At 40.9% G+C, this 27,290-nt stretch overlaps 1 protein-coding gene across 18 annotated transcripts in view; it reads right to left on the bottom strand.

Moving 5' to 3' along the window:
* The window catches only part of BRSK2 (BR serine/threonine kinase 2), a 380,957-nt gene that overhangs the window by 151,920 nt on the left and 201,747 nt on the right, over positions 1-27,290 (bottom strand). For all 18 annotated transcript variants that reach the window (XM_083424840.1, XM_083424835.1, XM_083424845.1 and 15 more), the window contains exon 2: positions 24,649-24,743. In XM_083424840.1, coding sequence (XP_083280966.1) covers positions 24,649-24,654 — 6 coding nt within the window. In that variant the 5' untranslated portion in view covers positions 24,655-24,743. The remainder of the gene's footprint in view (positions 1-24,648; positions 24,744-27,290) is intronic.

Here is a 27,290-nt window from a genome sequence, read left to right as displayed (position 1 = left end):
AATACAGAGCAGATTAGGATGTAACATAAAGCCCAAGACTAAATTCTTGCCACATCATTATCAAATAAGACAAATTATTATAATAAAGGAAAACATGCTGTTAGAAGATTGTATATGACATCACTTCCAGCCAATCAAGCAAAAGATCCCATTGCACAGAAAGCTCTAAAAGCCAGTTAGAAGATCACTGAGATGGGAAAGCAAATAGGCAAGGGAAACCTTGTGGACAGGCAAGGAGAGGTACATTTATTATGCTGCGTGGCTGCAAGCTGGGTGACGACAGGAAGAGCCCCGGGTAGCACATTGAGAATTCACACAGTAACTTAGAGCAAGTAGCCATCTGCCATGATTTATGGCTTAACACAGCAGTGGGTGCAAATTACAGCTGTGCTGATACAGGCAAAAATGCATCCTGGAAATGCAGATGCAGGTACCTAGAGCATCTCAGACTGGGAAATATATATTCTGCTGCCATGAAAGTAATTGTCCAACTCCCATTAGGAACTGTTTTAGCTTCTTTGACACACAAGCTACCTTTTGTTAATATTATAATTTTCCCCCTTCAGAAAATCCAGTTAAATCATTAAAAAAATCAAAATGTTACGGTTTATCCCTTATATGTCAGAAAAATATCTGCTTTAGTCAGCCATCCCAAGGTGTTAGCATGCTACCCCTTTATTAATGTAGTAGCAAAATTACTCACTGTCTTGTGAGAATCTTGGCTTGTGAAGTAGAGCATACTGTTCCATGAGTGTGTAACTGTAGCAGGAGGAAGCATAGGGTTTAAGTCACCAGACATCACTGGTAGAGCTGTGAGTTGCCAGCTTTCCTTCTGAAAGGTGAATACTGCACTTTTATCAATGCTTTTTCCTCCTACAATCTAGTTTTTTTTTATCTTGCGAGAATGATTTGCTTCCCTTCTTGCCAGGATTACTTTTTAAGTGGAAATTAAAAGGCCCTACTTTCTTGAGATGCTGTAATTCGAGGCACCTATATCTAACTAAATTTACAGTGGTGATAATTAAAAGGAATTATTCCCAAGCAGTGCCCCCCCCAAGAAAAATCAAAAGGCACACTGACCTCCCACACTGACGAATGCAGAAGAATGCAGAGCTAAAGTTTTTCTTCAATCATACCATTTCAAACTGTGGGTGGGAGAGGTGTGTACTTAAATGCTCTCTGATAAAAAAAAAGTCTACCCCATAGAAAACTAGGACTGGTGATGCTGGTGCAGATGCAGGTGCCAACTCACAAGTGATGAGTACTGTAAGTGTCAAGCAGCCGGCTTTTAGTGTAGCTGGTTGCTACCAACCAGTTTGTCTGTGATACATGGCCAGATTATAATAGTGCAGTTGGAAGGTCCATGCCTCCATGGGGGGGGGGGGCAGACTCAGAGCTTTCTTTAAAAAGGAAAAGGAAAAGTCTCTAGCTTTAATGGAAGGAAAGTTATAAAGCAAATTGTGCAGGCAACCATCTAAAATGCTTTTTGAGAAAAGAGCCAGCTTGGCCACTCCCACTTTTCCAGTATTTCAGCCAATGAGTGAAGTCAGAGCTGTGATTAATGAGTGACTTGTTGCTATTGGAACTCCTGGGTCCTAAAGAACTGCTGTTTCTCCCTTTCCTATTCATGCACTTTTCTTTCCTGCTTCTGTTTCATTTTCTAGTTTCTGGAAAATCTGTAGTTAGTCTTTCCTTTCTTCCCTAGCAATGCACATTTCCTGTTGTGGGTTCCTCTGAGATAAAGTACTCCCTGTGTCATTTTCTGCAAATACCACTATACAGTGTGGGCTGATATGAAATAATCTCCTTCCCTGTAGAAGTCTTTTTTAAAAAAATAAAAATGAAAGCTGGTTACTCTGCTTTCCCAGGTCTCTCACACCCAGTGGCTACAGGCCTAAGAGAACTCCCCAAAGGAATCAGTCCTCTGGGAATAAGCTCAGTTGAACACAAGTGGGAATTGTGCATCTAACACAGGACAGATTAAGATTGGTTGAAGCCTTGTTGCTGCCCTTTTTGTGAAGAGAGGGCAGAAAAACTCGATCCTTTATAGTACAAAGATGCATCATTGTGGCTAAAGGGATAAAAAATGGATATTTATGATATGATTGCCAAGTCTAAAATAGGCATGTGAAGTAGGCTGGGCTGAGAATTGCTGACTGGTCCAAGGCCGGAAGTTAGTACAACCAATGAAGAATTAAGTGAGTTAAACATGTAAAACTGCACATGCTCAGAGTATTTGTTTCTTTTATCAAGGATGGCAAAATGTTTTGCTTGAGTTTTGCTGAGAGTTAGGAAACTGCACATGCTCATGTAGTCCACAAAAGCTTATGCTGTAAAAAAAAAGGGGGGGGGAGTGAGCCTTCAAAATACCAGAAGACTTACTTACACCTTAGTTACCCCTTTTGGGAGGAAAGGGGCCCACTATTTTGGGAACTAAACCAGAGTCCCCAACTACCTTAATTGACCTTTGATACTGTAATACAATATTCACACCCTTGTTGCTTTCTTAACCTGGTCTGATGAATGTCCAGCACATAAGACACCTTCCTCCTCCATTAGTTTCCCTTGTGGCAGGGATTCCTCTGAAAGACAGCAGGAGCTGACTTTGCTGACACCTGTTAAGGATTCCCACTATGCCAGTTTAATTTCTAATGGACTGTTTTGACGGCACAGGCTGCAGCAATTCTGCCAAGTCAACTGATGTATAAGCACTGATGAAGTTGGCCCTTAGTCTTGTGCTCTGGTTCCTAAGGAAAACACACAGAATTGACAAGGGGATAGACTAAACTATCTAATTGCATTTTCCATCTCAAGTTGCTATGCCTCTGCAACTTTTGCTACTGTTTTATGAACCATGGCTGATAGCCATATGCCTAAAGACATCTGAAGTGCATGCAAGAGGAATTCACTTTTCCTGTGTCTGCAGCAAGGAAGGCACATTGGCACCGTCAAGTGACAATAAATGCACAGGAACATTTGTTTTTAAAATCTTAGCACCCTTCACTTGATCTAGTGTGGAAATGCTTGCTTTTAAGAGTCTTAAATCTCACAAGAGTAGAAACCAACAAAAGCAACTTCAAGAAGTAGCAAGCATGCATGCAATGCAAAAACAACAAAGGAAAATGAAGAAAAGACTTAGAATAATGGCCAAGTTCTAAAGAAAGAGTCACAAGGCTGAAGTCTGCCTGAAAGCTCTAGGCTCTCCTACTTGGAAACCCTGCTATTAATCTCATCTGCTTTGGGTTGAGAAAGATGCATGGTCAACATTCTTAGACACACTTTCTTCTATACTATTCCTTCAAAAGTTCCAGGGTGGAATCCTGGCAAACAGTCAAACAGAAACAGGATTACAGCTCTGCCTTAGTAAGCCTTGTTCAAATGAAGCCAATGGTAAGATCATTCTCAGATACCTCATTTTGTTGAATGTATACCAGTTCATTAAAAATGCTTTTGCTCGCAATCTTACTCATTGTGCCCAAGAAGGGTAAAGACAGGGCTTGCAGGAGATATTGCATTGAGTGCGGCAGACTGAGCCCTGCCTTCTTCACTTCAGTCCAGCACTCTTTTCCCCCAACCTGCAACAGTCCTTGCTGCAGTCCCAGTATTTCTAGGGTTATCTCACTCCTCAGTGCTGTGCTCTGAAGAAGGAGTCCTTCCTCAGAAGAGACACTGTGGGTGTAGGCACTTGTTCTTACACTGCTTTGCTGCAATAGTGGCAAATATTGTTCACAGTCAGAGAGTGTGGATGTGTGGACTTGTGTACTGGAGAGAACTATAGGAGCACCAATTGCCACTACAGATTCAACAGTATTTGCTTCAGCTGCCATGTTCCATGGCTAGCTGGTGGGCTGACAGCAGGGCAGCAGCACCCGGAAGTGGATGGTGGACTCAATCCACGCCTCTCCCAACCTACCACCTGAGCCAGATGTCTCGTGGTGGCTCAAAATAGCCTTAGTACAGAGCTGTTCTACAGGACTGAAGTCTAGAGTTGCTTCCACTTCAGGCTCTTTAACGCTCCTTAGGCAGTGTGCTCTTGCATGATTAGCAGAATACGTGGTTCCACATATAATCCCCTTTGTGAATACATAATGGCTGTATCCATGGCAAAGGCTAAACTGGCAAGTTATTACTGACCTAAGGTTGCAACCTTGGAGTAAGAACCTAAATGTATGCATTCGGAAGCAAGCTGAATTTGAATAAAGCAAAGAAAGCAAGAAGTTAGACTAGTTGTGGGGGGGGGGGGAGAGCAATATTTGACATGATTAGGCTAGATGGACAATTTCTATGAGTCCATTTCATGTGGCTCTCTGCAACACAGCACATTTTTGCTCTGTTATCATTTATGGTGTTTAACTGGAAGAGTAGCTGATATTCCCAATCTAAACCAGCAGAGACAATCAGGCAGTTAGGCTGATTACAACAAGCATCTTCTCTCTCTTTGTATCCAACTTTCATTTCTCCCTTCTCTGTGGTTGCTGCACACTAGCAAAAAAGGGACTGAAATGCAGCACTGATTTCAGCCTCCAGACCATAACAGCAGGACAAGGGCTAGTACTTATATGTGACCTGCCTCTGATTAACATCAAGTGGGTGCCTTCAGTAGCAAAATTCTGTCATCTTCAAAGTTTCCCCCTCCTTTCCCTTATCCTCCTTATTAATTTTAATTTTCCCCCAGATTTCCTGTTGAAAATGAATTCTTAATGACTGCTGTTGCTGTTTTAAAATGTTTCAAATTCCCTCAATAATGTTTCCTCCCAATCAAGCTTAAAATACATTCCTGATAAACAAAAAAATATCTTATGCCCAAAAATTTATGACATGTAATCTGTGTACCATTTTTCAAAGTCTATTATCTATTTGTATATATTAAAATTATTTCTTTTCCCCTCACCTTTTTAATATGATTTTGTTTGGCAACCAAAATGTTGATTGCTTAATTACTGTGGCATTATTTTTTTATTTAGGCTTTGTTTAAATTATGACGTACATATAATAGCTATATAGATAACATGTTCCCCTCTCTCCTGGGCAGTGAGATGCCCAGAGGCAATTCTTCAGGGTTTAGTTTCCTTGTGTTAAGTGAGTGTTGTAATGTGTAGTGTGGGGGTTAGAGTATTAAACTTTAGAGTATTAAAGTTTGGCCACTGCATGAAAGCCACACACTAACCTAAAGCCACACACTAACCTACATCACAGGATTGTTGTCAGTAACCTAAATTTCTGTATGCCACCCTCAGCTCTACCGATGAAGTATAAGATACAAATGCAAATAATATCTGTTTATTTGTAATCTTTGTCTTTATAATATCTTTTTGTTTACAAATATGCATCATTAGATGCAAGCTGACTCTGATAAGCAGGTAGCACAACCACTAATCCTTCATCAGATTACAACTGGGTAGATACTTCCAGTTGCCTCCAGTTCAGCTAAATCCATAGTGCTCTCTCTCTCTGTGTGGGGTAAACTAACTACATATTACAGCCAAATATATATAACAACCCCTGATTCACCACACCACCCCCTTCCATGCTGAAAATTTCAGCCTCTTGAGATTGTTATTCGTTTTACGCAAACTTGCTTGCAACGTTTTGTATGCCTTTCTGTTTCTGCCCAAATTCAAATTGCAAATGGTTGTCTAGTTCTCTCTGCCCCTTCCTCCCAAACCCAAATGGTGATCACATTCTGAAGCCTTAAAGCTATGATGGAACTATCAGTGCTTCTGCTAATGTGCTGATAACCTATCTGGTTAGCCAGGCAAACCCATAATCAAGACATTCTCTCTCACTGATTGAAGACCAGCAGTGTGGCTTCAGTAGAGTGTTTTCAGGACTTCCCTCTCTCTTCCATGTCACTTTGGTGCCTGGTGAACTACACTGTGGCCACAGCATTCCCTTCTGAATCTATCTCATATCTCATCTTAACATATCCAGCAACTTCCTCTTTCCCAGTCTTGCTCCATGGTTTGCCAATATTCATCCTTCTTTCCTGAGTAGCTAGTAGGTGGATAGGGGAAAGGGGGATCACTGAATGCTTTGGGATGAGGCCTGAGAGACTTCTGGGAAGAGAATGCTACAGTGCATCTCAGCTGAAAAGAGGCATGCGGGGGGTGGGGGAGATTTTGTGCAAGGTAGCTTCCAAGCTAGTCCTTTCATCTGGAATTTGCACACCTTATGCACTGGCTGTTTATGAAGCAGTCAGTTGATGCCACAAACTTGGGTTTTCTGAATGATCCTCCCACTTTGTTTCAGACCTGAGTTGTGGCCATTTTTCTGTCTCCTCACACAGTCTGCCAGTGTGGATGGCTGAAGTGCTATTGAGGCCCTGGGAAATTGGTGACACAGCTGGTGATACCCACCACTTCATGCTTGCACTGGAAATAGATTCACCTTACTTTTAAACAGTGTTTCAAGTAAGCAGTACCTCTGATTTTGAAGGCAGAAGTTGGCGGAAAAGACTGACCTCAGCTACTGTGAGTAATAGTAAAAGGAGAATGCACCTTCCCTCTACAGCATTTGAGCTAATCATAGCAATTATTTCTAAATACATGTAAACAAGCTCCAAGTTTATCTTTTATCCTTTCTTCCCCTTTGTGATGCATTTTCTTGTTTTTGTGATGCATGAGTGTGCCCTACTCTCTGTACAAGCAGTAGCTCTAGCAAATAAGAACCAAGCTCCAAAAGGCTGGCCTGGGCAGGCTATTTCAACCTTTGATCTCTCAGGACATTTCCCACCTTGCCAAAACAAGCTGCAGCTCCCATGTATCACCAATACTGCACAACCCAGTGCTAATACTTGAAATTTCCAGGGTTTATGTGTTTTCAGTGCAACTATGTCATCTTAAAAGGAGTGCTCCAGAAAACAGTATGTTCTACCATTAGTTCCAGCTTATGCAAATAACCTGCTTGTGTTTAAAATTACTCAATTTTAATGCTCTACAGACCTGGAAGCTCCAAAATGAAATGAAACAAAACCAACTACTTGTCCTTGGGGCAGAGTATATCATGACACATGTAATCTGCAAAACAGCAACATTAATTATTTTTCTGCCATCTTCCATTATATGCTGTGGTGATGGTTGGATTCACACATACTACCAGACAGACTCAACTGTTAGTTCAGTTCCCAGATTCTATGATTGTGAATGGCTGTGATGGAACAGTTACTGGCCTATCCTATGCTACTAAGTAGAATTCTGCTCTATTGCCATCAGCCCAACATTCAATTGCCTTAGTAGATTATTTGAGATATTATTTGTTGATTTTACAGTGGCTAAAACCATTTAAGGGCAGTACATAAAATAATTGTTTTTATTCTGCCCTTGCCCTACTCATGCCATCTCCTCCATCCATTTTCCTGCTATGAAACGGTGTTGTGGGTTGCTGAATCAGGAGGAGCTTTCTGTTCAACAGTGGAACAGACTTCCTTGGAAGGCGGTGAACTCTCACCGGAAGTTCTTAAGCTGAGCTTGGATGGCCATTGGTCACTGATGAGATTCCGGGGTTGTAGGGTGTGGACTAGATGACCCTCACAATCCCTTCTAACTCTACAGTATTTTGCTTTGAACACTGGAAACTGTGCTGAAAAAGTTCCAAGAAGTCAGTTTTCACAGGCTTATCCAGATTGCAATACGCTCATTAGAAACTCTCTACCTAAGTGGCTCTTGAAATAGCAGCCTCAAAACAGTGAAACACAGGCGTGTTATCATAATAAAAGTGTCTTCCTTATTAATATTTGCCCTGGTTTCTTTAAGGCTTGGCATCTTTCTCAATAATGTATGAAAGTGGGTTGAAGAGACGGCACAGAAATTCTGCTTTAGGACTTAGCTGACCCAAATACACACTTCCCCTAAATGTTTCAGGGGAAAGCATTGCCTTCCCCCTCCCTCTTTAGCCTCCTTTACTGCTGCATTGCAGGACTGTAAGTTCAGGTTATTATGCAGTATCATCCTCGTATGGCTCCTAAACATAAATTAAAATGGCTCCCAGGACCTTTCCTACTCTTGCTGTTTGGGTGCATATTTGGACCTTCATCAGACATAGGTTTGCAGAAAGAAGACCTGTGTTTAGGGGGCGGGGAGCAAGACGATAACTGTGCCTGTTGATCTAACTGAACTCACCACTGTTTGTAACTGAACTGATTTTTTTTTAATATAAAAGCTTATTTAATTAATTCAGCTGTCTTTCCCTGCAAAGTCAGTGCTCTGTTAAAAAAAGAAATAAACTGCATCAGCAGTATGGTTTATGAAATTTCTGCTGTAGAATCTTCAGGACTGAGATGTTACTGCATCTTATCCTTAACCCTTCATGATTCATGTTGACAATTAATGAAATAATAATTCTATATCTTCATATACTCACATATTCCAAGATGATGCCCGTGGAACCTAAAGTTCGGTGGATCTATGCAGACAATTCAGTGTGTTGTGTGATTGTTTAAATATGTGCCTTGCTCACTACTCAACCACGTTTATCATATCACAGTAGCCCTAGATCCAGCATTTTGGAAATAAGGACTGTTGTGTCACATGAAATTACCAGACCATGATAAAGAGGTCTAAGAACAACAATCTCAAAGCTAAAGGATGCCTTTTCATCTCAGCTTCACTTGCTGCAAGCAAGTTGACAAGAGACACATCAGAGGGCAAACTAAAATTCTTCTGGTTTGTTGAATCAGAGGGTGATTTTATTCCTGACCCTGTCCTCTTTCAGTTACTTACAGAAGAACAAAGATGGCCTAAACACAGATGTTAGCATGGAATGCCTCGACAGTGGTGATAATCACAAATGAACATCACTCTTTTGATTTGAAAGGCATTTTCTATTCACAATGTGCCCTTTACTGTGGAGGGAGATTCAACCAATGTGATCTACTGTTGCTACTACTACACTAATGCTTGCTCTGCCAGTTGGTAGATTCCTTAAGGCTTAAGCCAAAGAATATTCTACTTAAGTTATCATTATTAGGGATGTATGAGCACCTTGGTGCAGGTTCCCAAGGGGTTTGAGGCTTTATGAACACTCCAGTGGGCTCTCAAAACTTCTGCTCTCTGCGTTTTACCCCCCGCCCCAAGGGTTCACCAAATGTATCTGGAACAGGTGAAGTGAGAGACAATAGTGGTATAGGCAGATATGCCAGCTCCTCAGTGTTGAGTCTTTCCCTTAGAGGAATGTATTGAGACTACAAATCTCAAAGGATGCTCAGCAGAGAAGCTGGTGCACCTCCTGGCACTTGCTGCCCCCCCCCCCTTCCCCAGCCCCAGATAAGTTTGATGAGCTCTCACAACACCAGGAGAAGGCAAGGCAGCAACAACGAAGGTGAGTGAACCAGCTTCTCAGTGGAGCATCCTTTCCTGCCAATGGTTGGAGTGGAACCACAAGTCTCATTGGAGACCCCCCCCCCCCCAAGGAAAGGGAGCATCCCTGCCACCACTGCCACAGGTAAATTTGGTGTGTCTTTGGGGTGGCAGGGGAAGGAAGAGACAGTCACTGTGGAAATTCAAAGCATGGGATGAATGGGACCCTACTCAACCCACAGTGGCCTCACACGTGAAGGTACAGTTTTGAGTGCTCTTATTTGATTTCTTGTGACATCCCTAAACATTATGCTACAACCACAAAACAACCACAAATTCATTAAAATGTCAGGTCCTTTAGATACTGTGCACCCAAACAATTAAGGGCTTTAAAGATGAAACCAAACCCATTGCTTTAAACGTGGCTCATAAAAAAGTTGAAACCAACTAAAAAAGTATATAATTGGCATATGTTACACTAAACCAGATAAGTATTTTCCAGGAAAGCAGGGACACCAACATAAATTGGTTTAAGTGCTCCAAGTCACAGCCAACATGTGAGCTTCTAGAAGTAATATTGAATTGAGAAGCACTCCCAAGCTATGAACCCAGCTCTTAAGGTGTTACCCTTCTACCCTCTAGCAATCAAAATTTGTCACATGGAATGGATAAGTGAAAAGCTGAAAAAATAAGAACCTGTTCTACACTATGAGAAGATTCACTATGAGAAGTTCCAATACACACAAGTAACACAGACAAAGTAAGTAGTCTCCTTTTTAGCTGTTTCTCACTGAGTACTTAAAGGAGCATCCCTTAGATATTGCATAGAGTGCCTTCCATTTAATGAACTGGAGCTCAGGAGTCTACTTTAGAAGAAAGGAATGCTGTGCTGCAAAATGAAAAAGCAACAGGGAGGAACTCAGTATTTATAATGCTAATGATGCAGGAAGTCTGGATGAACTACATTTGGTACAGGCTTCTTAGGAAAAGAAATGAATTCAGGAGTTGCCGCAACCACAGTTAACCGAGTGAGCAACGTGCTCCAAAAAAGGTTGAGAGCAGACTGCGCCTTTTTAAGCCTCTGTCTCCAGACTACCTCTTTCAGGTTCTGACCCCTGTTGTGAAGAGCATCCGATTCTTAAGGGTCAATCCTCTGGCCTGAAAATGGGCCTTCTTCTCTTCTATATCATCCTGCATGGGACATTCCCTGTGCCACTAGTGGTGGTACAAGAGGTTCTTCTGGGGGATTCTGTCCATCAGCCTCAAGTGCTATGGTTTCTGCATCGCCAGCAGCATGCTCAGAGCCCTGGACCTAAACTGGCTTCTGAGCTGGAGACTCTATAGCCTTCAACTCAATAATCTTGATTGCTGCTGGACTCTGAGGTCATGACAACACCATTTCTATATTTATGTTAGTTTAACCTTGTACAAGACCATGTCAAAAGCAGAAACCTCTCCCTCAGTGTGGCACATGAAACTGCATGAATTTCAGAGCCAGAAAGAGGGAAGAGAGGAAGAGTTTGTAATACTACAGATCCTATTTTTCATGTGGAGGTTCCCCATGTGGTTTAGAACTCAGATTGTCCAAGTTTCCACATTACATGGGAAACCTCCTCAAGTACAGAAGGCTGGAGAAGTTATGACAATGGTGGCAATGGTGGGGGTGGGAGGAGCTGTGTGACCTTGGAGGCAGGGCTAAATGCAAGGCGACAAAGCCCCTGTCACCATGATTACCCTCTTCATGCAAGTATGGGAGCACTAAACTATCACAACAATAAAAGCAGGCAAGCATATAGTCAGCGGTGTTATTTCAGGGTCAACTGCATCTGGAAGCAGTTGTCCACAGCTGGTTCCTAGACTCCTCCCAGCCGTGTACCTGCCAGCATGCTAACATGTTGCTCCATCGGGTCCAGATTGCTGGCAAGCCTGCCTGATCTTCTGCCCAACAGCTGTGAAATATTCTGGGAACTTTGTCACTCTTACATATGTCACAGTCAGAGAACATGGAGGAGAGCTAATTGCTGAACAGGGGTGGCAGTTCTGGTCCTAGAATTATTTACCTAGAAATCCCTGAACTTTCAAACAATACAGAAATAATAGTTTGTCAGAGTGTTACCTCAAAATAGCTTTCACACCCTCAGGAAGGTGCAGATCAAAAATAGGAAATGGCAAAAGGAAAAGAGTATGGAAGCTTTTACTGGAGATCTGGAGTGATGCACAGGCAAGAGGTGAGTTGAACAGAGAAGGAGAGACATTTCATAGGTTAAATTGTGTTGCAAAGAAAAATTTACCCTATGCCTGTAATTATATGTAGATGACTCCACAAAGTTATTCAGGTGTCAAGATCTGGTTAATTGGGGGCAAAAGTAAAATGGAGTGCAAACTTGAGAATATACAATATTTGATGGCAGAAAAACCGACTACTGATAACCAGCTTTCCCTGGTTTCTAATGAGCATTTGCATATGAATATTTATTCTAGATAATGTATGTTGGAGCTAATTTTTGTGGAATTGGTGCATACTATAGATGTTTTTGAAAAGAGGAATCTAATTTTATAGAAATATTACTTGAATTTTACATCAAGAGGATTCTAATGAAAATAAGCACACGGATGAATTTATCCCATGACACCTACCAGGTGGTCTCTTCAATACATAGAATCATAGAGTTGGAAGAGACCACAAGGGCCATCGAGATGACTGGTGAAAGTTTTTAAAACTGGCACAACACAATGAAGGCTTTGCTGCAAGTCCTTTCACTTCCTGCCCTTTCTGAAACCCAGTTTTGTGCCAAAAAATTATCACACTTTTTTTTTACCATTACCCACCAATTAATGATAAAATAAATTGTTTCAGAAAATTATCAAAGGGGAGGGAGGAAATTCAGTGAAATTCTCATGGATAAGTTGCAGAGTTTTTGCTGCCCTTGCCTTCTTTTGAGGTTGGTGAGGGTGCATGTGAGCATCATTTCTATTATTCCACAAATCTTCTCATCAGTGATCTGCACTATGCAGCCTGGCAGGTGTCAGCCCAGAGATAAATCCTTCATGAGATAAATCCTTCCATGGGTCTTTTTCAAGAGAAGGAAGTGCAGGCAGCCAGACACTGCAAATTTGGTCACCTCGCAATGATACAGTAAAAGCTTAACATCCACCAACATTCTAAAGAAATTCTCAAGTGCCCCGATATTTAAGAAGAAAAATGGAAGCCTGTATCACAAGGGGAAACTTTTGTGAAATTGGAGGGCAGATTTCAGCAGAGCTTTCTTGAACCCATCATATCATGGCTTAATAAGACAAGGTATGACCAAGAATTTTGCCTGTACACACAGCCACTTCTCCCTTCAAAGTGGAAGCCATCAAACCAGGAAGCTTCCCTGGTTGCTTCTCATTTCATCAGAACTGGTGCACTAAGGTTTGGAATAAACCATAATATTAAATCACAGTCCTAACTTGTTCAGCAGCTGACAAACATAGTGCTGGCTGACATTAATAAGCCACAGCTAATCCCATGCCACTTGCCTGCTTCCCTTTCTTCTGCTGTGGCACAGCCACAAGGAGATAAGAAGCTTTCACGTCTGGTTTTTTATTGTTCTTTCCCCCCCTTTATTAACTGCAGCCTGTCATTTCTTCTGAACCTAACAAAGTGAAATAATCTCGGCATATTTCCAGCATTCTATAGTTAACTTCAAACAAGCTGGCTTGTTTCAACAAAGCATTCCTAAAATGAACTTCAGTTAATGTTAAACTGCAGTTAATTTTTTTTTAAAAAAGGGGTGGGGGGACAAATGTTTCCAATCACATAGTCATGCTGGATGACAGGAGCTCAAGGCCCACTGCTGCTCATTCTAACATCCCCCAACCATTCCCATCAGCCATCATCAGCATGGAGAATGTTTAAGGATTATGGAAGCTGTGGTCTAAAACATCTAGAAAGTTGGGGTAGTCTGCAATAAACTGTGATATATCATAATATTTGAAATGGCTGGTAGTTTCTCAGTTCATATCAAACTGTAAACTATGGTTAACTTAAGGCTTACTGGTTTGATTGCTTATAGTGCAAATGTAGAAGTGAAGAGGCTGCATCTGCTAACAAAAGGGTTACTCAGGTCTTGGCATAGTAAGCCTATATACTCACTTCTCAACATCTCAGTTTTTATGAGAGTGATTGTTGTCTGTCTCTGCATTGTATTCTCATCACATCACCAGTCTCCATCTGCTCAAGAGGAATGAATTAATTTTCAGGTAAGTAAACACACTAAGTTAAGGACCTCAGTGCAACTCACTGATGTTGAGTGGTGAGCTAGTAATGTTTTTACACTGCTGTGTAATTTTTAGCAGCCATGATTGGGCAAAGAACTCCCATTATACATGTTCTCCAAGGGCATTTTTAATTCAGTCATTTTTAATCTCAGCTTATCGGTTCACAGAAAATGTGGTGTTACAAAGCTTTCCCCACCCACTTATTACAGAGATATCCACTTGATCATGAGAAAACAGAGGGCAACTTTTGAGAATAATGATACTCCCCATTGCTATCTGTAGCCTACAGTGCTTTGGCTGATATGTCAAGAAGCCACAGAACTCTCTACATTCTTCCTGCATCACAATGGCACAGCCTGAGAGGGAGGTGCCCAGAAGCAAAGTAGTGTTTACCATAATGAATCAAACTGGCTTTGAGCAGTTGAAATCAGCCACTTGATGTTACTGTAATAAAGTTTCATTTTCTAAGGTTAACAGTCTCCAGATGCACAAATATTCCCTCTGGATATTACTTTAAAACACCACCCAAAGATCAAATTCTGCTTAGGAAGCGGGATATTGTGTTTTAGAAAATGCATACAGCGGGTGGAGCAAAATCACCAGCGGGTGGATAATTTTTTCTTAAAGCTTCCGTACCAGTCCATCCAAGGGTTTTATATTTTACACTAGGGACAGAATGTGAGCTGAAAAGCATGGGCCCGGTGCAGACATGATGAAAGCTTGTCTAAAGAAACCTGCTGTCATTAACAGAACAAATTATGTCTGCTTACAATGAAGAGTGGTTTAGGTCCATTTTCTTTTTTGCAGGCACCTTTTTAATCCATGGAAGCATACAATAAGAAATAAATTGAAGCAAGATGGGAGGAGGGGAAGCAGCAATGTTCATCAGCCACCAGCGGGTTGTTTTAACAATTCAAATAGTCAAAGACATGCGGCTCTTAAGAGTGTGCTGTGGATATATGTATCATAATCAATAGTGACTTCATTTGCATCTGTCCAGAGTCTGAATGGCCACCTATCAGGAATGCTGCAGCGGCAGATTTCCTGCATCAGCATGGAATTGAACTAGATCATTCTTTTTCATTTCCCTTCCAATTTTGTGATTATGTGTCCTTTTGTCCGATCCTGCATCAAGTCAGTTGTTCCATATGTAGCCCTATGCAATCACAACCCCACGCTAACAAAATGTGAACTTTTTCTAAAGGTTAGATACTCTGAATGCATATGCCCCTACATAAGGAGATAAGAGTATAATCTACCCTCCATACAGACAGCTCACTGAAAATAAAACTAGCTACTTAAACCCATTGAACAGGTATTAAAAGGACTTTCTCTGCTTCCATGTCCTGGCATTGTTCCATTCTCCAACTATATCATCACATGCTGCAAAAGTTATTTAGCATAGGCGGTTTGTTTTCTACTACTGCAAGAAAAAACTGGGTTTTAAATCTGGTGTGTAAAATATGTAGCATTTTGCAGAGGATTACAGACAGTATGCAATTAGATTGCAACTGCATAAAACAGGAGATTCAGAGTTCTTAAAATTTTCAGATTACCACAAGATAAAAAGTAAAACTGGCAGAAATGCTAATATGAGTAGTCTAAAATTAAACACAACTTTTATATGTCTTTGTGCATTCTTATTTGATTTCTGAAAGTTATAAGATATTAATGGCAGAAATCTCTCATGATGCATGTATAACCAAATGACTAAGTGGCAATGCAGCATGGTCTATGCTGTCCTCAAAGAATGACTCCTGTACACACATACACTTAAGTCTTGGTTTCTTATTTGAAGTATTCTCTCTATTAAGTACTTAACATGCACAAATCATTTTTTCTTTCTTTCAAAAACACCACACTACAACCTTTGGGCTAAGTGAATGGGACTCCTTCCTGCTTCCAGAAAGGTTCAGGTTCCATCAGGAGTGGCAACCTGAGTAAAATATTTTTGGGGGGAGATAAGCCTTGTCCTAGGGACGCGGGTGGCGCTGTGGGTAAAACCTCAGCGCCTAGGACCTGCCGATCGCATGGTCGGCGGTTCGAATCCCCGCGGCGGGGTGAGCTCCCGTCGTTCAGTCCCAGCTCCTGCCCACCTAGCAGTTTGAAAGCACCCCTAAGTGCAAGTAGATAAATAGGTATCGCTTTATAGCGGGAAGGTAAACGGTGTTTCCTTGTGCTGCTCTGGTGCCGGTTCGCCGGAGCAGCTTCGTCAAGCTGGCCACGTGGCCCGGAAGTGTCTGCGGACAGTGCTGGCTCCCGGCCTCTAAAGTGAGATGCGCGTGCAACCCTAGAGTCTGTCAAGACTGGCCCGTACGGGCAGGGGTACCTTTACCTTTACCTTAAGCCCTGTCCTGCATAATCGATCATAAGACACAGCACATGCACATCAATACCCATCAACTTTGGGGGCCCCACTCCCCTCAAATATTTTATGGGGGGCAGGCGAAGGGACCTCTGCCACTAGGAGTTGGTTCCTATAGGTTCAATACCCCCAGTGGCCAAACATGCTAGCTAGCTACCACCCATTGGAAACCATCCCAGCAGATTTAAACCATATGTTTCCAAGATGCTCCTCACATTCCGGAGGGGTCGGAGTCTAATTTTGTAATGAAGTCTGGAGTGAAAATGGGAGAGAGGTTGGTATTACAAACCTCTCTACTGTGGTGGCATTTCTAGTACTTGACTTTCCACTTATCTTCCTCCACTTCAGTGGTTCTGAAACACTTTAATTTCCAGAAAATTGTAGTGCCAGGGAGCCAGAGATGGCACTGCAGAAACCTGCATGATGTGCCACTCCCATTGTTCTTGAATCCCTGAGCAGGTGAGAAAAACAGACTCAGTTATGCTCATCACCCCCTAGGATGGGAAAAACGAACTACCACTACCATGAAGTAGCGTACGGTAGGGAATCTCAGGAACATACCCTTCACAAAGGAATGCTGCTTTTGGGCTGAAATGTGTTCCCTGTCCCTGAAGTAGAGAGACTAGACTATATGGTAGTACTCTCTTTTAAGTGAAGCTTTGTCTTCAACTCTGTTTCCCACTCTTTTGGGGTCAGAGGCTCTGCACATACTACAACTGCATGTCAAACTGTTCCCATCACTGCAGCTCCATGCTAGGAAAGTCTTCAAGTTGTTGATTTCTATCCGTCATTAATCTGTTGAAGTGCAGAAGCTCTCATGGGTTAAAAAAGGTGGAAACCGAAGTATGTTTTCATGAAAGGCCATGTCAAAAGGGGCAGATTGTGGGATGAAGTACTGGACATCAAGTTTAAACATCAAGGATTTAATTTAAAAGAGAAAGAAATGGACAATTACTTCCCTCCATTTTGCTTTTTCCGTGCGGTCATGGCTGGGCGGTGAGGGACACTGGGAGGTTAATGAAGGACAGAAGAGATTTAGGAAGGAAATTCTGGAACAGCTGAGAGAGTAGGAGGGCTGGGAGAAAATTCATCAAAGAAAAAAGGATAAGAACATTACAAAAGGGGATTTATTTCAGAGTCGTTTGGAAGGAAATTTCAGAGGGAATAAAAAGGGCATTTAAAAATAGCTTTCACTCCCAATATTAGAGAGTTTGGTAAATTCATCCTATGTCCCATGGCACCGGCTTGCCTAGCATTAACCTACCATTACCCTCATGCAATATTAATTTGTTATTATTCCCTGGTAAGCAAAATACTAGCCCAGTCATTTGTCTGATATTCATGGTATATTTTAGTAGTGCTTCAATCCAACCCACTTGAAACCTTTTCTATGAAAACAGCACAGTGGTACCTCTGGTTATGTACTTAATTCATTCTGCAGGTCCATTCTTAACCTGAAACTGTTCTTAACCTGAAACACCACTTTAGATAATGGGGCCTCCTGCTGCTGCTGCGCCGCCACCGTGCGATTTCTGTTCTCATCCTGAAGCAAAGTTTTTAACCCAAGGTACTATTTCTGAGTTAGCGGAGTCTGTAACCTGAAGCGTCTGTAACCCAAGTTACCACTGTACACTGTAACTTCCATTAGCCATAGCTATCAAAGAACTTAGTAAATCAGTTTCATCTAAGACTGTCACTGCTTTGAGGTGGCATTCAATCACACACCAGCAATTTCAGGTTGAGAAATTATAGCTGATTGTGAGGTCTTGTTTTGTATGTATTTATTTAATTGCATTTAGAAATTGTTTCCAATAAAATACCTTGAAGCAATTGCACAATCGAAATGTCGGTAACAAAAAACAATTGCACAATTTTGTATATAAAAAGCAACAAACCCACTTCCCCAGGAGATCAGACTTCTTGCGATAAAGAAAGTGACAGGAAAATGCAGTGGGAAGTATGCGATAACATGTAACCTCCCTGCAAACAAATCAGAATTAATGCTCAATAAACATGTTTGTGTGGAAGTGACCTGAATATTTCTTGGTGGTGATGTAGAGCTAAGCACTATACAGGGCATGAAGGTGAAATGGATGCTCTGTGTCCAGGGCATAGAAGAATCTGCATGTACAGAACTATATAGTTACAGAATGCAGTTGGAGGACGTTCCCACACGGCAACAACTCTGAGCCTAGGAAGGGTAAAGCATCAGTAGAAAATCACCCTAACCTTTGCTCTCTGATCTGTTAATGTGTAGGGAGTTTATGTGTGAAAGAGCATTCTGTCATGAGGTCTTCCACCTGGCCTTCAAAGTGATATGGTCCCAATCGCTCTTCTAAATATGTAGTACTTCTTTTTAAGAGAGAATAAAGTCATGGGACAGGGTTTATTAAAGAGTGGAGGCAGAAAGGAGACCTTCACAGAAACAGAAAACATTAGGTGATGTCTCCTGAACACTAAATCTACAAATCTAGAATATGTTTTGCAGAAGAAATTAAAGGAAGCATGCAAAACTAATACAACAGGGTGGTGCAATCCAGACAAAGGGAGCAATATGGAAGACATGGAGATTTTGGCACGTAAACTTTTGTTGAGTGGAGGAAGCTAGAACTAAAACCTCATGGGTTGAAACAATATACTCTTTTGAGCACAATGATGGAGAGTGCAAGGGGAAATTATACCAAAAGGAAGATGGAGTCAATAGAGAAGAAAGGGGGAGGGGAGAGGAAAAAGAAGCATAATGTGATCATAGTGATGGGAAGGGAAGGAAGAGCAAAAGCTACCCTCTTGCCCTGCACAGGTTGTAAAATGGGGAGAGAGGATTATTTAACGCACACTTATTTAGACTAGGAAAGAGATACCAGTATTAAGCCAGTCATTGTCATAACAATTCCCCCCTCGCCCCCTAACAACTTTCATATATGGCAGAGGATCACTCCAGCACTGTGTCCTATTAATAACTCAGACTCAGGCTGTGTCTCAGTGATGGAACTTCCCAGGCAAGACTGGAAAGGTTCCCTTTCTGAAATTCTAGAGAGTTGTTGCCAGTCAGTGTAGGCAATACTAAGCTTGATGGACCAATGGTGTGAGTCAGTATACAATAGTTTCCTGTATTCCTAGCAACTCGCACTGGAGAGGCCAGAGAGAGAGCAAAGGGGAGTACCACTCACAGACAACTGAAAATCCACAATATGCCAGTAACATGTATGGAATTTACACAAGTCTTTAACATTCCCCCCTCCCCAGAAATCTCAGTCAATGAAACCTATTGTACACAACCCATAATGTTCCGGAACACATAACAACAACAATATAAATTAAGTTCACCACATTGATTTCATTTCAAATCAGAACAACATGCTTATAGTGGAAGTGGATGAAGAAAGATGTGTACAAACTCCTTAATTGGTTACTGAGGTTGTTGTTTTTATATAGCCTTCTACTGAAATCTGCTCTCAGATAATGTGTTGCATTGCAAAGATGAATCCTAGACAGTTTCCCAAATCTGTTTACAAGCTTGCGGTACTGAACAGATGCACACTCTCAACAGATGTTAGCATTCAGAATCCAGGGATGGCAGCTTCTTCGAAACAGATCAATGTTGATTTGATAACTAAATTTCACCTAACCCCAAATGCATGCACCTTCAGTTTTTGAGCCTGAACTCTCAGAGCAATGTTGCAGATTAGGCTTCCACAAAAGTGCAGCACCCAGCTTGTACATGGGTTGGCAAGAAGTGAATATGGCAGCATCTTATTCATATATTGGATGCACTGAAACAATATGTCTGGTATGGTAGGGAAAAACCTGTATGGTCCAAGGAAGAGCTAAACAATTGAAAACTGAACCTAGGGCAAGTTCTTTTCAGTCTCAGATCAAGTGGATTCACCTAACAGCTAACTATTAGCTAAGGTCTCCACTCTTCTACTAGGAGTAACATAGATCCTACAAGGTTATTTAGAATCATAGAATCATAGAATCATAGAGTTGGAAGAGACCACAAGGGCCATCGAGTCCAACCCCCTGCCAAGCAGGAAACACCATCAGAGCACTCCTGACATATGGTTGTCAAGCCTCTGCTTAAAGACCTCCAAAGAAGGAGACTCCACCACACTCCTTGGCAGCAAATTCCACTGTCGAACAGCTCTTACTGTCAGGAAGTTCTTCCTAATGTTTAGGTGGAATCTAAACATTAGGAAGAACTTCCTGACAGTAAGAGCTGTTCGACAGTGGAACCACTTTGAGGGTTGTTGTTTTTTACAGTCAAGTGGTATATAAATTTTATGAAACAGTAGAATAAAATAAAAATTCTTGCCCAAGTAGAAGGACACTTAAGGCACCCCAAGCCACAGGTATTTGTGAGCAATAGACATGTTGAATTGGTACACCCAGCATCTACATTTGAACTACTTTGCCCCAGGTATCTCTGCTGATCTCTGTTCCTCTAAATAAACTTATAGGATCAACATGGATGACCCACCACCAGCAGTGACATATATTAACTACCCTTGTAGCAAGCTCCCATGCTGTGATGAACCTCTGCTATGACATACTTGCTGTTCAACTTTCTGTGTTGGTACCTAGAAAAGCCTTTAGAATTAAGAAGTAAGCCAAAGTGTACTTGACTGAATGGAAGGAAGGATGTCAGAGGAAGTGCTTGCTGCTTTATCAGCTCCAGAGTAGTAACAAAATATGGAATAGTGGCATTGCCCATCTTCGTTATTTCATACTGTCTTAATGAACCAGGACTGTTAGAACATCATGTCCTATCTTTAGGTCAGGCATTAACAGACCGTGATTAAAAGACCAACAATGACTTAAATGGCCTTTTTAGACTCTCAAATAATATACTAACTGAAGTCTCAGTGCTACATGAAGGAATACAAAATCCATTATCTTCCAGAATGTGACTATACAAAGGACAATGCCTGATTGTCACTGCGTAGCTCTGAACACGTAAAAGTGAGATGTCTGGGGTTTAGGTCAAACCAGTCTTGAAATCTGCTCAACTGAATCAATTCACCCATCATTTTAAATTTAGAGTGAGATGTCCTAGGCTTGTTGACAGGTTTGCTCTCTCGACAGGTACAGCATGTGTTCATGATTCTTGCTTAATTTCCCCTCTAAAGAATAATTTGAAGTGCAAGAAGTTGTGGGTGGGATGGGAAAAAAGGAGGGAGTCTGTCTTCTCTGCAGAAAAAAACAACACACAATTATCCAACTTCTTTAAATCCTCAAACAGATGACAAGTGAGCAAGCTCTCAGTGCCACTTGCAAGTTTCAGATTTTAAACAACACACTCTCTTTTACAGTCAGTAATAGATCCCCAAGCTTCCATAGAGCAGGAAAGGGAGTCAGGAAAAATAAACCCTACAAACACACATGCACGCACACATATATTTTTTTATCTCTTTGAACTCAGAGGATAGACTCTCACTCATGAAGTTCTTCTGAGATAAATGGGTTGTTATTGGAATACAAACTAGGGTCGCAGAGTAGGGAGCATGAATGTTTATGTGCACTTGAGTTCTTTGATGAGTGCCAATCATTTCTGCAGTTTGTTCGCCACCTACATGCTCTCAAACATGCAACACAGACATGCACACACTCCTAATCTGCTCTACTCCAGAAAAACAGAAAGGCTTAAAATGGGCACATCCTTAACCCTCAAAATAGTGGCTCAATGTATAAGCACATTCATATCTCAGTGAGAACAATAGAAAATATGTGTGATAAGATGAAGATTTGATAGCTAGGGTGTGGTTTGTTTATTTGTTGCAATTCCTCCCCCCCCCAAGTGCTATTCAAATCTCCTGGGTGAACATCAATATGACAGCACTGACAACCAATTAATCATGAAAATCATCATGCCACTCAAGCAGTCCTGGTGCTGGTTTTTAATTGAAGACTGACACCCACCCACACCCACAACTGACTCCCACATACACACAAGGTTTTTGTTGAGTAAAATAGCATTCTAAGGCTGTGGTTCTAAATGTACAAATGTATGTATGCTTCACTGTCCAAAGATGGGGTGATGCAACTACCTTAGCTTATTTTTACAAAAGGAATCAGACAAACAGGGATGGTCCTATCACTGCCGACTAAGCCATGATGGAGAAATGAAATCCTCATGTTCAGTGGCAGGGTAGCTCTGAAAACCAGACACTAGAGACAAAACTAGTAGTACTATTCATCACATTTCTTAGTTGCCTTTATAAAATAAAAAAGACCCAATGCAACTTACAGAACTATAAAATTTAAGAGTTTAAACAATAAAATAGCAATACACAACATAAAAAGTTAAAAGAAAAACGGGCAGAATATAAAATTAACCATAAACAAACAGAAAAATAATAAGTAAAAAATACCCCAGACCATTACATGCCATCAAATGGCCAGAAGCAGAAGAAAGTTTTAACCTGACACCAAAAATATAGTGCAACCTTTTGATACCTTTGCGCCCTGCTACTAGGCTTTCCAGAAGAAGAATCTGGTAGGTCAGTGTTAGCAACAGATTACTGGACCAGCTGGACCTTTAGTCTGATCCAGCAGAAGTCCTCTTTTGTTTTTCTGTAAAGATCCTTTTTAGAAAGTTTCCACCTCCGTTTATACTGTACTTTCAGCATAACATCTTAATAGGGAACCACTTCATCACCCTTGTGGAGAGATCAAGAGGTTCTAAATGCATGTAAAACTTGCCCATTTGACCAGAGGCAAGACATATGAGTCCCCACTTTGCTCAGTTCAATGGAAGCATGAACTGAGGACATATTTTACTTGGGATAACCTGAAAAGTTGTCCTCTTAAGTACAATATTTGAGAAACCATGATGTGAGAGATTGCCCACAACATTTTGTTAACAGTGTACATTGTACAGCTCTTCTTTTCTTGCACTTCAGGACATGTAGAACCTCAGGCTGTTTCACTTTCAACCTTGACCTGAACTGCTTTCAGCAGCAGTAGCAACAGCCCATGGTACTGGCTGCAAATTGTAAGCGTACTAAGAAAAGATATACTTTAACAGGCACAGCAGGCTTGCATGACTTTCTCTTCTACAGAAGTGCAGTGCCAGAGAAACAATTCTGAACAAATTTACACACTTATTCTAGCAATGATAATTTATGCCTGGCAAGGGTATAACTCTCCCAGTGCATTACAAAGGCCTCAGAGTCATACCTTTAGTCAACTGCTCGACACCAGTAATAAAGGCTGCTTGGAAATAATGTTACAGAATCATCTTGAAAGCAAGAGCTGTGAAAAATGTGAATTTAGCAGGCTAGGAAGCCCAAGTGGACACTCAGAGAATAATCCATATGCCTACACTTAGCAATCCACCCACAACCCAGTCCCTTAGATAGGGCAATGCAGACTCAAATGACACATTTATTGCAGTTTCATTCTCCACCATGCCTGCCCATGTATCATCTCCACAGCAGCAGTTCTGTTAATTGAGACCAGCTGCTTCAATTCTGAATTATTCTCTCTAGAAATATTGATAGTATTACGTTATGATTAGAAAGCACTTTACCAAATGCCTCTCAATTCTGCACTGCTCAAATGAAGAGCAGCTGCAGAAAAAAGGGGCCAGTTCCCTGAATATACAAAATAAAAAAGCTTTAGCCGCAAAAAATAAACTGAACTAAACTGGGTAGGAGAGTGAGAAAAAAAAAGAGGTAAATACAGTCAGAGACAACCAAATGCAATGAAAATCAACTTACACTGGGCACTTGCCTCAGTCATTTTGCCTGTAAATAGGGTTCCTAACAAGAGTTTAATATATTTATTAATATGTAAATTAATGGTTTACATATTTTCACTAGTGTATCAGTGAACATAAAATATTGGACTCCATGAGTAAGTTGACATTTGGGAAAGACAAAAACTCTCCACTAATCTGCTGCCTGGACTGGACATCAGGGGCTGTAAGGATGCAACATGCTTATAAAGACAATTATAAAGGAAAGGATATTTCTTAAAACCCATGCAATAACCAAATTGTTCCTAAATTCATCTAGAAGTAGAATAGTTCATCTTTTCTTTCTAACAGAAGTTTGTTAGGGATGAAGAATTTAAATTTTAAAAGAACAAACAGAAAAGAAGCACATATTCTGGCAAAGACAGACTAGTGGTATCACCAAAAGTATTCCATTAACAATAATTCTATTAAATTTATCTTCCAGCCATCCCTGATATACACTCTTAATATTGTTAGAAACAGGGAATGAAACAGCCTTTCTGAACAGGTCTCTCACTGATGCAAAATCTAGTTTCAGAGCATTCCTATGCCAATAGTGAGCCCAGAAGACTCAGCCATCTATAATGAGGGAAATTCCAACTTCAAAGAACAAAGGTTCTCCACAGAAATAATCGCAGCCCAGGACCAGATGCTCACATCTGTCAGAATAATGCAACTAGAACAGCCCCATTCTTGTGGTGTAACTTAGATCAACCCAACCTCGACATTAACTGTATTACATTAAATTACTTTGCCACTACTGGACATTAATTTTTGTTCTTAATTAAAGCACATGCACACAGACCCCTCTTTAATACCAGTCTCCCCACCCCCAGTCCTGAATTAATAGTATTATGCAAAACACAACCCTAGCACTGACAGGGATGTTTGTTAAACATAATTAAAGATATTAATTTTGCATGGAAGAGAAACCACTGAGCCAAAAAGTTTTCTCCCTCTTTTTTCCAGATCTCCCATTAGAAAATTACCTTCATTAGCACTGACTCGCTGAGCTTCTCTCTGTTGACAATTTTTATAGCAACTTTTTGACATGTTACACAGTGAATCCCCAACTTCACAAGCCCTGCAAAAAGAAACAGAGAGAGAGAGAGATGGTTAGCGGCATACTCAGTTATCACGCTATGCTAGCATTTTACTCAACCATCTTGGATATTTATATATACTTTTCATGCTGTTGGTCCCTCTTTTTTACAGATGTGAATAGCAAACACATTTAAAACAGGTCCTGCAGAACAGACATCTCCAAGCATCATTCTTGGAATTTCTCAAGGCTTAATCAGTAGTGGGCTAAAAAAAAGGTTAGTCTCTTTCCATTCCCTCCTGATCTGCTGCTAGATCAACTAGAAGACTAGATTGTTTAAATTATTTGAATTTAAATATTTTTATTGACTTATTCCAAAAACTTGCAGCAAGTAACAATGTTAAAATACCATACTAAAACCCAAAACGTCTTACAGTTGATCCTATGCATCTTTATTTGACAATAAGTCCCACTGAGTTCAATGAAGCATTCTTTAAAAGCCTGCCCAATGCATACAGCAACCAACTTTAGGGATGACAGATAAGTTTCATTCCTGTATCTGAATTCTACCTCCTCATGTCACCAGTAGCACCTCTTCTAAGCACTACAATCTTACTTCACACCAGATGCTGTTGTGCCTCAAATGAAGGTTGGACACTAAAAGGCTACCTGCTACCTGAATGATTTAAATGTCTGGAAAGGGTCCCTTTTTACATTCAAGTTCTCCTTTATCTCAGTTTTGAAAGGTTCACATCATTCTATGAGCAAAATCGCCTATCATTCATAGCTCCTGAAGCAAAGCACTGCCTTGACTTCCAATGTTTACCCCTTGAAGCTTCCAAATGTTTTGTGGATTATTTCAACAGAACTATCTAGCACAGCAACATTATTCAGAAACCAGGATATGGAGAAAGTGTTGAAGGTTACAAAGCACCAATCTATATTACTACCTTCCTTCCTGAACTACTCAATTGGATTGCTGTTCCCTTAAGTCACAGAATCAGAATTTAAACTTAGCTGCTCACAAATCAAGATGGATAGTTCTTTCTTGGGCTCCTCTTAAAAATATATATATGTAAAGTTACAACTCTCTTGTCTCCCCGCACGTATATCCCCAAAAGGCACACTAGGTTCCTGGAGCATCACAACACTATGAAACAGTCATCTTGTATACACAAGTGTCTAAGGGCATCAAAGAAAAGCAGCCTGACTTAGGGAGTGTCACTGTACTATTATATATTTTTAAAAAAACATTATAAAAAGAATATTCTCATTAACCATCAATTTGTCAGAGAAGCAAAACAGACAGACAAACCAAACATTGGGGGGGGGGGAGAGGATATTTCTTACTTACTACCAAAGATCTGCTTAACTGCAGCTGTGCAAGCAATGTCTGGGTTTGCATTCATTCCAAGCTAGCAACACAGAGCTTGCTAGTTCTGATCAACCCCCAACTGGGCAATTTCCCACCCCAGAGCCCTTACAAGTTGAAGACTGATGAAGGGTTGGGTCAGCTTTCCTTAGACACTAGTGCCTGAAAAGCCTTTAAAGTGGCACTCTGCAGAACAGTCAAAGATTTCATACTGCCTGAAAAGGCAGTGTTGGAGGTTTGTGGTGACACAGGAACTGTCAGTTGTGCTTTTGCCCCAAAATCAGATCATGCACATTGGATCAGCCTGTAAAGCAGCTGCTTAGAAAGAGAGATAATTCCAGGCATTTTGATGCCCTGTAGAATAGCTTATTGTTCTCTCTCTTCTGCCCTCCAACAAAATATACTTTGGATTAAGCAATTTGCTCGTGCCCCTAAAAAAGCTTAATTTCTTTTTTTCCATACTTCTTGAGGGATGAGCGAATATATCAGAGCCTTATCTCTTCTTTAAAATTTAAGCATTTTTTAAAAAGAATTAGAATGTTCCTCTTTTCTTTGTCTTTTTGTTTTGGTGCTGGATCACATCTCCAATATAAGTATCAGCCTGCATGTAATTCCTAACTATCGAATAGAATCAGGATATATGTACACAACAACTGACTAGAAAAATTGGAACTGTTGAATTTTTGCCTGGTCATTCACCTCACACTGTAGTGTAAAATACTAATTTCTGCAAAGAACATTCTTACACTGACTCACTCAAGCAATCCTCCATCACATAGTAATTAATTAAAACTGTATGAAGTGAGTGATTCAGACAGCTATGTTCACTGAAAGTCCACCTGGATATTTACTACACTTGTTGCTGTTTTGCATTTCTGCCTGAAGATTTACTATATTGTTCATACTGACAGCAACAGACATCTGGATTCTATGATCCACTGATTTTTTTGTGGTTTTGTCCGGCAATCCCTTACTGTCCAGTCCTAATAAAGCAGAGCCCATAGGTAGGTCAGAGGGGTTGCAGATCTAGGAAGCAAACTGGGACAGGGAAAGAGGACAGACAGGAAACAGACAATCATGGTTCAAAAGTCTAATTAGGATTCCGGAGAACAAGGGGGACTTGTGGGAGGTTGTTCAGGACCTTGGACAGATCTGAGTGAGCAGATTATTTGTAAAAAGAAAGCTCAGACTCAACTAAGCCCTTTTATGCTCCCTGA

The sequence above is a fragment of the Podarcis tiliguerta genome (genome assembly GCF_965153285.1).
Source record: "Podarcis tiliguerta genome assembly, chromosome: 1".
Classification (NCBI taxonomy): domain Eukaryota; kingdom Metazoa; phylum Chordata; class Lepidosauria; order Squamata; family Lacertidae; genus Podarcis; species Podarcis tiliguerta.
This window is presented reverse-complemented; position numbering and strand designations above follow the sequence as displayed.